At 34.9% G+C, this 12169-nt stretch overlaps 1 protein-coding gene across 1 annotated transcript in view; it reads left to right on the forward strand.

Annotated features, from left to right (window-relative positions):
- Positions 1 to 12169, forward strand: part of arhgef40 (Rho guanine nucleotide exchange factor (GEF) 40) — a 57719-nt gene that overhangs the window by 38547 nt on the left and 7003 nt on the right. The window contains exons 22-23 of the mRNA XM_048185332.1: positions 4201 to 4380; positions 5453 to 5633. Of these exons, the coding sequence (XP_048041289.1) occupies positions 4201 to 4380; positions 5453 to 5633 (361 nt within the window). The remainder of the gene's footprint in view (positions 1 to 4200; positions 4381 to 5452; positions 5634 to 12169) is intronic.

Genomic DNA, 12169 nt, shown 5'->3' on the forward strand with positions numbered 1-12169 from the left:
TGGCAGTATTTACTTGAATATGACACGAGTGAAGCACAAAGCTTTGTTTAGCTACAAAAGAAATAATAGGTTAGCAATTAAATGTGACATCGCAGCCATGGAAACATATTGGTTCATGCCGAATGACAGAGGTACGTGAGTCCATAAATTTAAGCTTTGTATTCTGTTTTGCGAATCGCGATATGATCTCCTGCTTAGCAGAGAATTCCATTAGTTATTCCACAATATTACAATATTAACAATATTCCATTAGTTATTCCACATGGAATCTCCGTTTCTTTTCCCAAATCTTCACTCACGCAGGGGATTATAAACGTTCCTTTCGTTCGCATTTAGGCCTATTATAGGCTATTCGCATTCTTTACTGTGGTAAAGTAGAAAAACACCGTAGGACAGAAACCTTTTTGCTTGCACGTCAATTTCTATTTAACACAGTTTGCGCTTGTTATTAGACTTATGCTGCGTTCACACCGAACGCGTCTGGGGCGTCTGAGGCGTCTGATTTACATGTTAAGTCAATGTAAACGCGCGTCTAGGTGTCCTGCGGCGCGAATCAAGCGTCTAGCGCGGCGCGAATTGAGCGTTCAGCGCGGCTGACGCGCGAATTGAGCGTCTGACGCCCAAACGCCCGAGTTGAAAAATCTGAACTTTGGCGTAAATTCGCGGCGCGTTAACCAATCAGGGACTCTGCTTTGGTAGTAACGTGTTTATGATGTGATCAGCGGTGGAGACCAGAACAATGATGTCGCTGCCACCCTGAGCTCTATGATGTGTCATTATATTTTTATCGAGACAGGAATAAAAAGGACCTTCCCTGGAAGAGAATAAGCGAAGAAATCGGACAATCTGGTTAGTTGTAAAACTTTTTGCATGATTTTAGCCGTTGATACTAGCCCACCTTCAAAAGCCGGCCGGCATAACCGAGTTAAATCGCCGCTACAGGTTTCCAACTGACGCTAAATCCAACATAGCCTGAATGTCTTGCCCCTGCGGAGGATAAAACTCGCTCTTCAGACCTTTTACAACAAGTGTCCGTTGTTTGTAACATCAGGAGATAACATGAAGATATTATTAAAGAGAAATGGTCTATTTCCTGCTCGTGTCCTCATCCCTCTCAAAGCGCAGAGCGGTAGGCTATATCAAAGACTATAATAACGGGACATTGGCTATATGGCGCATCTTTGTGTGGAAATAAAAAACGAATGTTTTTTAAAATAATATTTAACTTTCTTATTATTTAGGTTACCATTATTTACTTATATTTATTTCATAGATTTACAGGCTAGTATATTGTTTCACTGACGGAATAGCTAAAATAAACACGCACGTTTGTTACCCCTGTTGAAAAAACGAGCATATGTTGATAAGGTAGGTTTTGAAGCTGGTATGCTGGTTCGAGCTGGATTATGCTGGTCCTATGCTGGACCATGCTGCTCCAGGACCATCTTAGGACCAGCATGGACCAGCACTTGACCAGCATACACCAGCTCAAACCAGCATACGAGCTTCATAACATACCAATTATTTATTTATTTTTTATATTTCAAAATTTATTTCATTGAGGCAGCCTATACACACACAAACATACACACATGCTCCAAATCATATTTAATGTTTTTAAAATTGGCTATATAAAATAGTAAAATAGTTCCAACAGATTTTGCTGTGGTACCGAAATTGGTACCGAGAACCGTAAAATTTTCATGGTATCGGTACCGACTACTGGAATTTTGGTACCGTGACAACACTAGCCTATAGCCTATACGCAAATTTGTGTCTAACTTAGAATTTAGACCAGCTAAAATGTATTGTTAGACCAAAACATCTTATCAATTAATTAAGCCGACGAAAGCGCCGGCACGTTCTGATGGATTTTCTCCTCATAACAGCTGAAACAACTTAACTTAAAATAGGCCTTCCGTCATTTTTGGCGATAGCCTACAGATTGATGCAAGACTACAAATGGTCTACTTTTATTTGTGTATGCTCACAATAACAACAAAACCTTGTGCTTTAGTAAAATAAAATAAATAAAAAACAGGGTGAGCTTTTAGCTGTCTCTCTGCGAGAAATTGAAATGTCTTAAAAAATGAACTTAAACTCAGCCAATAATTGTACCTAAAAAGAAAAAAATATCTCAATTCGATAATAAATTCATAGGTCTGTGTTAAATAAGATGCGATCTATCCGCTGGAAGGTGTTGTTTCTGAATTTGATATTTGATATTTTAAGGAATAGAATACACTCCTGCATTTAAATGCGGCTGCAGGTTTGTGCTTTGATGCATTTGTTGGATAACATGTGGTTAAAGCGCTACTCAGCGGTCAAAAGCTGCAAATGCACTTTGCGACGCAGCGGCACGCACGGCGGTAGAAACACTGTTTTGGATGGCCACCTACTGTATGTTGTATTCTGAATAAAATATTGAAATTTGAAACTTCCACATCATCGCATACTGTTTTTATTTGTACAGTGTCCCAACTTTTTGGGAATCGGGTTTGTATTTGCTATAATTAATTTTTTATATTTATGTAGCAATGGGCCAGTCTGCCCTTGGCTACAATTAATTTGACCAAGCTTATTGCTCACGCTTATTGCTTATTTTTGTAATATTGATTATTTTCATCCAGTTATTTTGAGACACTGCCTCCCTTGCCTTCTCAGAGGAAATGCCCCTGATATATATAAGCTTCAAGATATTAATAAATACTACAATAACACTGCTTCCTGTAGCTCGAAATGCTGCCAACAACACCATGATCACAGGTTTTTGATTTCCAACACATATTCTGGCAAGGATTTATACCTTGACAGCACTGAAAATGGCTTTGGATAAAAGCGCCTGCCAAATGCACAAGTAACAGTGTTAAATGTATCTCTTTTGATGTGCAACACATACATATCTGTTAACATCTTAAAAATGTGGTTTCATGACCCTTGAAAAACATATTTTAATTTAGCAGTCTGTTTTATACACAGCGATTAAAAGTACACATATTACAGGTTCAATCCCACTGGAACAACCTGAGCTGAAGTTCCCTGCTCTATGGTTCTGGAGCATGAATAAATATGAGTGACTTGAACCTATAATCAATAGTCACCAACCACACACTCACCAACCCACAAATGCAAGCAAAAATGGGTCTCAAAGAGTAAATAAAATGTTACTGGCCCATTTGCTTGCTTTTTTAATATTTTTGATGCTAAAAGTCTATATAAATATAAATATTATCCGAGTTTAATATGCAGAGCAGTTAAAAACATTTTAGAACATTGAACAAGAACATTTAAGAACATTGCTTTATTTCTTTAAGTAGCCTGACATGTCAAAATTTTTGCTGTTTAATTCCAATAATTTCACAGAAATTACACACTTCACCTTTAAATTAAAAAGTAAGACATTGTCTAATGGGACAACGGTTTTATTTGATTTTCAGGATGGCCATTCAGAAAAATACCAATAAAACACCAGTGAAATTTCACGGTTCTGGACATTATTATATTCTAACTATTAATTATATTAACTATGATACTTACATTTATACAGTACATATTAATTTAATTATAAGATTTTCATTTAAGCAGAAGATGTCTTTTGGAGTATCAAAACATGCCGAATAACATGAAAATAAAAACTTTTTTAGGTTTCAAATGTTTGAATGTATGAACTTCTAGCAAGTAATTTTTTAAAACGGACTTTTCATACTCATTATTTATTTTATTTAATCTGTACATTATTTAATTTGTCCACAATGTTTCTACCACATCTGGGATGGAAATGATGGTGGTGGAAATTATATTTTAAACATAAAATCACTCAAAATAATTAAAAAGAAAATCTGTTTACAAGTAATATAGGTGTAATTTATTCATGCAAAAGTATATTTAATGTTTTTATTTTTTTTTTTAAGGTAATTTAAGATTGAAATGGGGTAAATCAATAAAAATATTCAGAAAAAAAAGAATACTATATATATATATAACTTAAATATTGATGCATCCTCTGTATCATTCATATCATATCAAATCACATAACAAAAATTAGATGATTCTCTGTTGTGCTTCTAACTCATACCAAGTAATGTTTTTTTGAAAATGTAAAAATACAGAAAGTTTTCTGTGATAGGTAAATCATTACGTCTATGGAATGTCCCCATAAAACATAAAAACTAAACGTGTGTGTGTGTGTGTGTGTTTCAGATACCCGTGGCGGAGCGTGGAGAGCTAGTGCGTCAGGGTGAGCTGTGTGTGTGCGGTGGAGGCAGACGGAAAAAGACGGGAATCAGAAACGTCTTCCTCTATCAGAACTATGTCATCTTCACCAAACACAAAACACCCAACCCAGGATGTAGTGTGTACAGCTTCAAACACAGCATTAAGGTACACACACAGTCACACACACAGGTCTGTGTTCACACACAGGCTGGGTGTACTAGTGTACTGCACAGTACTGTGTACTGCCTGCAATTTTCTATAAATAAAAATAGTATGAGGCAGTAAATATCACATGATCTCATTAAAGGTGAGTTGTTTATGTTGCACTGGCTCCCTTGTGTAAAAGAAATGTGCTTAATTGTATTGAATGTGCACTTGTAGTTTTCAAATCTTTTTAAAAATTGTTTAGTCATGAAATCTTCAAAGTATATTTAAATTCTATATTTCTTGACCCACTTAAGTACACTTCTAAAAGTGCAATTTGTAATAATGTCAAATTAAAAGTTTTAGTTTAAAGTACATTTTAAATCATATTTTAATATTATATTTAGCTTGTTTTGTTTGTTTTGCTTATTTTGATGTGTTGACTAACATACTAAGGCACATGTAAAGTACTTGATTATAATTTTAACTGTGGTGTTATTTTGATATTACATTTAAAGTTAAATGTACTAAATTGCAACTTCATTATTACAAATGTGTAATTAGTAATATATTTGAATATATGACATACAAGTTTCAAAAGAAATGGCATCAAAATATATTATAGTTTACCATAAATGCCATATTTTTTATAATTATGAAATTACATATAAAGATGTACTTAAGTCTTACTTAAGTGGGTCGAAAAGCACTATAAAGTTCAGTTGCATTTAATATAAATTTAAACTATAATACATTTTTATTGTGTTGAATGCAATTAAGTCTCCAAAAACATTACATTCAGGTTTTTTGTTTGTTTGTTTGTTTGTTTGTTTTTGTTTGTGTGTGTGTGTGTGTGTGTGTGTGTGTGTGTGTGTGTGTGTGTGTGTGTGTGTGTGTGTGTGTGTGTGTGTGTGTGTGTGTGTGTGTACAAATATTCCAAACATTTGGAAGTCTGATCAATAAAATTGACTTTTTGTATACTTCTTAAACTTCTTATATTAATGATCTGATATTTCTTCAGGTCATTGCACATACACATACATTGATACACATACATTGATTTTAGAGCATCACACTAACTGTCTTTCCTCAGACGGGTGAGATGGGCCTCACTCAGAGTGTCGGGGAGGACGGACTGAGGTTTGAGGTGTGGGTGAGACAGGCATCTCGCACAAGGGACTGTCTCACTCTCCAGGCTGCCAGCGTGCAGGACAGAGAAACCTGGACCCACGATATTGCACAGCTGCTCTGGACTCACGCCATCCATAACACAGGTCAGGAACTAACATTTGACTTCTTACTTTTACATCACCAGTCACCTCTCATTTCTGATCTCTGTTATGTATTCTTGTATTATATTTATGTTTTATAACCAGTGTTGGGGAAAGTTACTTTTAAAAGTAATGCATTACAATATTGCGCTACTCCCTAAAAAAGTAACTAATAGTTACTTTTTATGAAAAGTAATGTGTTACATTACTTCTTTGTTACTTTTTCTCACCTGGGCTGGGCTTGCTTGTTTGTTTGTTTTTTAATAACAACAAAAAAAAGTTCTATATTTGACAAATGTTAAGGCCCTTTCACACAAAAAATGAAATGAATAAACCTCATGCTGAAGGAAAAGCATATTTACGCCTGTAAAGTAGTGGGCGCAGCAAATGTAAAGTAATTTTTGCTTATTAGTATGGTTGAATTAGATAATTCAAAGTCAGCAGCAAAGACATTGCTTAATAAAGATTAAAGATTAAATACACAAAGTATATTTGTGTAATTTAATATAGTTAATTATTACAAGTTTGCGTAAAATTCTGAGATTGCGTTTCACAGTTTTTATTCATTTTGAGGAATACTGAATGTTTTCATGCAAGTGAGCTTAGTAAATGCATGTTCACATTTAGTCTAGAACTACAATAACCATCATGTTTACACAGCACACACAAAACCTCTGCACTTTATTTCTCTCAGCATGGAGAGAGGAGAGCTGTCAGTCAATAAATACAGTAACTTGCGTTACTTATTTGAAAAAGTAACTTAGATATTATGTTGTAAATTGAAAAAGTAATGCGTTTCTAGTTACCTGAAAAGTAATCTGATAATGTAACTCAAGTTACTTGTAATGCGTCATCCCCAACACTGATTATAACTATATAGTCGACATTTTGCCTTTGTGAAAGAGTACATGTTAGCATATGTTTAAAAATATTACTTATAACAGAAATAATATACTTTCAATGAATATACTTAAGTGTGAACTGAATGTAATATTTTCAGACACTTAATTGCATGTCAATTGCAATTAAGCCTTTAACACATACCTCGGGTCTTTATTGACCCAGGACATCATTCACATAATTTACAGCATCATTCATTTTTTAAAGTTAGACATCAACCTTCTTAGTATTCCTCCATTAGTGTCACTGTCACTTGATGGTGGTTCTGGTGAAGAAGCTGTCAGTGGTCAAAATATTAATTTTGAAGACATTGAAAATTATAGTTTTGAGAATATGGTTGACATTGCAAATATGAGCAAGATGCTGAATGTACTGGGAAATTAGCTCTGATGATGACAGTGAGTGATGATGGTAAAAAACATCTGCTCAAATTGAACCCTTCCAAGTTCCAAAAGATAATGAAGTATGCTTTTTTTTTTGTTTGTTTGTTTTTTTGTTTTGTTTTGTTTTTTTTGTAATAGTTATTAAAATATCAGGAGAGTTTTATACTATTGCGACAGTTAGAGATCCATCCATGTTAGATATAGATCTGGGTCACTAAAGACCCGATTATGTACAAACCCGATTCCAAAAAAGTTAGAACACCGTACAAATTGTGAATAAAAACAGAATGCAATGATGTGGAAGTTTCAAAATTCAATGTTTTATTCAGAATACAACATAGATGACATATCAAATGTTTAAACTGAGAAAATGTATCATTTTAGGGAAAAAATAAGTTGATTTTAAATTTCATTGCATCAACACATCTCAAAAAAGTTGGGACAAGGCCATGTTTACCACTGTGTGGCATCCCCTCTTCTTTTTATAACAGTCTGCAAATGTCTGGGGACTGAGGAGACAAGTTGTTCAAGTTTAGGAATAGGAATGTTGTCCCATTCTTGTCTAATACAGACTTCTAGTTGCTCAACTGTCTTAGGTCTTCTTTGTCACATCTTCCTCTTTATGATGCGGCAAATGTTTTCTATGGGTGAAAGATCTGGACTGCAGGCTGGCCATTTCAGTACCCGGATCCTTCTTCTACAGAGCCATGATGTTGTAATTGATGCAGTATGTGGTCTGGCATTGTCATGTTGGAAAATGCAAGGTCTTCTCTGAAAGAGACGACGTCTGGATGGGAGCATATGTTGTTCTAGAACTTGGATATACCTTTCAGCATTGATGGTGCCTTTCCAGATGTGTAAGCTGCCCATGCCACATGCACTCATGCAACCCCATACCATCAGAGATGCAGGCTTCTGAACTGAGCGCTGATAACAACTTGGGTTGTCCTTGTCCTCTTTAGTCCGGATGACATGGCGTCCCAGTTTTCCAAAAAGAACTTCAAATTTTGATTTGTCTGACCACAGAACAGTTTTCCACTTTGCCACAGTCCATTTTAAATGAGCCTTGGCCCAGAGAAAACGCCTGCGCTTCTGGATCATGTTTAGATATGGCTTCTTTTTTGACCTATAGAGTTTTAGCCGGCAACGGTGAATGGCACGGTGGATTGTGTTCTCTGGAAGTATTCCTGAGCCCATGTTGTGATTTCCATTACAGTAGCATTCCTGTATGTGATGCAGTGCCGTCTAAGGGCCCAAATATCACGGGCATCAAATATGGTTTTCCGGCCTTGACCCTTACGCACAGAGATTGTTCCAGATTCTCTAAATCTTTGGATGATATTATGCACTGTAGATGATGATAACTTCAAACTCTTTGCAATTTTTCTCTGAAAAACTCCTTTCTGATATTGCTCCACTATTTTTCGCCGCAGCATTGGGGGAATTGGTGATCCTCTGCCCATCTTGACTTCTGAGAGACACTGCCACTCTGAGAGGCTCTTTTTATACCCAATCATGTTGCCAATTGACCTAATAAGTTGCAAATTGGTCCTCCAGCTGTTTCTTATATGTACATTTAACTTTTCTGGCCTCTTATTGCTACCTGTCCCAACTTTTTTGGAATGTGTAGCTCTCATGAAATCCAAAATGAGCCAGTATTTGGCATGACATTTCAAAATGTCTCACTTTCAACATTTGATATGTTATCTATATTCTATTGTGAATAAAATATAAGTTTATAAGATTTGTAAATTATTGCATTCCTTTTTTATTCACAATTTGTACAGTGTCCCAACTTTTTTGGAATTGGGTTTGTAATAATGATTGGTGAAACATTGCATGCATTTACAACCCGAATTCCGGAAAAATTGAGACGTTTTTTAAATTTGAATAAAATGAAAACTAAAAGACTTTCAAATAACATGAGCCAATATTTTATTCACAATAGAACATAGATAACATAACAAATGTCTAAACTGAGAAATTTTACACTTTTATTCACTAAATGAGCTCATTTCAAATTTGAGGCAGAGTCTCTCACGTGAGGATGGGCAATCTGTGAAAGAATGCGTAAAAAGATTGTGGAATACTTTAAAAAAAATGTTCCTCAATGTCAAATTGCAAAGGCTTTGCAAATCTCATCATCTACCGTGTATTACATCATCAAAAGATTCAGAGAAACTGGAGAAATCTCTGTGCATATAGGGCAAGGCCAAAGACCTTTATTGGATGCCTTTGGTCTTTGGACACTCAGATGACACTGCACCACTCATCGGCATGATTGTGTCAATGACATTACTAAATGGGCCCAGGAATACTTTCAGAAACCACTATCGGTAAGTACAATCCGCTGTGCCATCTGCAGATGCCAACTAAAGCTCTATCATGCAAAAAGGAAGCCATATGTGCCAGAAGTGCCATTGTGTCCTGTGAGCCAAGGCTCATTTAAAATAGACTGTTTCAAAGTGGAACAGTGTTCTATGGTCAGACGAGTCCAAATTTGACAGTCTTGTTGGAAATCATGGACGCCGTGTCCTCCGGGCTAAAGAGGAGGGAGGCCTTCCAGCGTGTTATCAGCATTCAGTTTAAAAGCGAGCATCTCTGATGGTATGGGGGTGCATAAGTGCATATGGTATGGGCAGCTTGCATGTTTTGGAATGCTGAAAGGTATATAAAGGTTTTAGAGCAACATATGCTCCCCTCCAGATGATGTCTATTTCAGGGAAGGCCTTGTGTATTTCAGCAGGACAATGCAAAACTACATACTGCAGCTATTACAACAGCATGGCTTCGTCGTAGAAGAGTCTAGGTGCTGAACTGGCCTGCCTGCAGTCCAGATCTTTCACCTATATAGAACATTTGGCGCATCATTAAACGAAAGACAAGTACGAACTCTTCAGCAGCTGGAAACCTATATCAGGCAAGAATGGGACCAGATTCCAACACCAAGCCTCCAGAAACTCATAATAACCTTGATGCCCAGATGTCTTCAAACTGTTTTGAAAAGAAGAGGAGATGCTACACCATGGTAAACATACCCCCGTCCCAACAATTTTGAGACCTGTAGCAGGCATCAAATTTAAAAATGAGCTCATTTTGTGCGTAAATTTGTTATGTTATCTATGTTCTATTGTGAATAAAATATTGGCTCATGTGATTTGAAAGTCTATTAGTTTTCATTTTATTCAAATTTAAAAAACATCCCCCCTTTTTGGGAATTAGGGTTGTAAGGGTTAAATGAATATTATAGTTTATATTTATATTATATTATAGTTTAAAGTTATATTAAATGCAATTAGCTTAAATTTAGAGTGTAGTTTGACCCACTTTAGTTGGACTAAAGTACATCTTTATGTCATTTCATAATTATGAATTTAAACTATGGTTAAAGATTACTGCCAAATACACAGGCAAGCATTTATGGTAAACTATACTTTATAAAATATACTTTAATGTCATTTGTTTTGGAAATTATATGGCAAGTATTTAAATATATTTGTAATCACGCATTTGTAATTATGGTGTAATTGATATTTTAATTGAGGTAATGATAATTGATTTAAAATATTAACTTTAAATGTAATATTGAATAATTAATAATAATCGTCCTGCTTGCCACAAAGCCCCAATCGCCCCTCGCAGGCCAGGGGGTACCCACGAGACTGTGCTATATTTTAAGGTGACGTAGTTACATGTTACTACATGTACTTACTATAGTAATAACAGTAAATTATGCATAATTACAAGTAACTAACCCTAAACCAAGCCCTAACTGTAACTCTATAGTAAGTATGTGTAGTATGTCATTTTACAGTATGTCAGTAAGTATGTCATTTTACAGTCGAATGGTGACTAGAACGGCTCCAGGTTCAAAGGTCAATACGGAATGGATTAATCTGCGTTATTTTTTTTAACGCGTTATTTTTTCTCAGATTAATTAATCGAAATTAACGCGTTATTTTGACAGCCCTAATATATATATATATATATATATAAACATTATTAAAATCAAAGTTGTATTTGTTAATATTATTTAATAGACCTGAGCTAACATGAACTAACAATGAACAGTTGTATTTTTATTAACTAACGTTAACAAAGCATAATAACTACTGTAACAAATGTAGCTATTGTTTATTGTTAGATAATGTTAATTAATGCATTAATTAATGTTAACTTAATGGGACCTTATTGTAAAGTGTAACCTATTGTTCTTTATAATTCTTTTGCACTTTAATCTGTTTGAAACATTTGTTTACTTTACATATTTTTTTTTTGTGTATTGTTTTATTTTATTTAAATGTTAAGAGTTATTTTTGTTATAAAAAGGGACAACACTTTTTTGTAACTTAATTCAATACCGTCATAAAAGCTTCCACAAATATTGTTAAATGAAAATTTGATACTGTCACAGGCCTACTCCGAGATGACGACTGAAATTAAGTTAAATTACCACACCAGCCTGGCGTTTGTCAAAAAAAGTTATTAAAAAGCAAGTTATTTTTAAAGGTTTTTCGGGTTGCACTTTATTTTACAGTACGTGCATTTACTTGTACTTACTCCAGAAAGTACTGGGTAATATAAGGTAACTACATGGGTTAAGGTTGTTTTAGGGGTAGATACAGTGTTAGTACCTAGTTATTACCCAGTTATTGCTATTGCTATAATAAGTACATATTTTGTACATAGGGAACAGGACTGTAAAATAAGTGCTACCAGTTATTCTACAAAAAAAATTTGACTCATTGATTCTGACTGAACCACTACATGTAAAATGTCAGAATAGGGCTTATGATGAATGCAGATGATGTTTAAGTAGGCAGCGTACTAGGATTTTGGACAGTTTTTGATTTTTTTTTCTTTTTTCACAACTTTAGCTTTAGATTTTACTGTCAAGAATCCATTAGTTAAATACCACAAAGTTCTGCTTAATTAACTAAGTACCCATCCTTCCTAATTAATGAGCTCTTAAATACGAATACTTTGCCGTTATTGACCTAGTTATTTATGTATAATTAAGACAACACTAAAAGGCAGTTTAATTAGACATTTTCTGTGTGTGTGTGCGTGTGTGTGTGTTTTCTGCAGGATCTTGTCTAGGGGCAGTTTTTGGAAAAGACCAATTTGTGATTAATGATTAATTAATAATGGGAAATGAAACCATGTCAGTCATTAAGACTTTGATTTGCATTTGCACTTTTGTCTTTTCTTAATGCAAATGAGACTCTTAAATTACACTTTACTGCACATTTTATT

The sequence above is a fragment of the Megalobrama amblycephala genome, linkage group LG3 (genome assembly GCF_018812025.1).
Source record: "Megalobrama amblycephala isolate DHTTF-2021 linkage group LG3, ASM1881202v1, whole genome shotgun sequence".
Lineage (NCBI taxonomy): Eukaryota > Metazoa > Chordata > Actinopteri > Cypriniformes > Xenocyprididae > Megalobrama > Megalobrama amblycephala.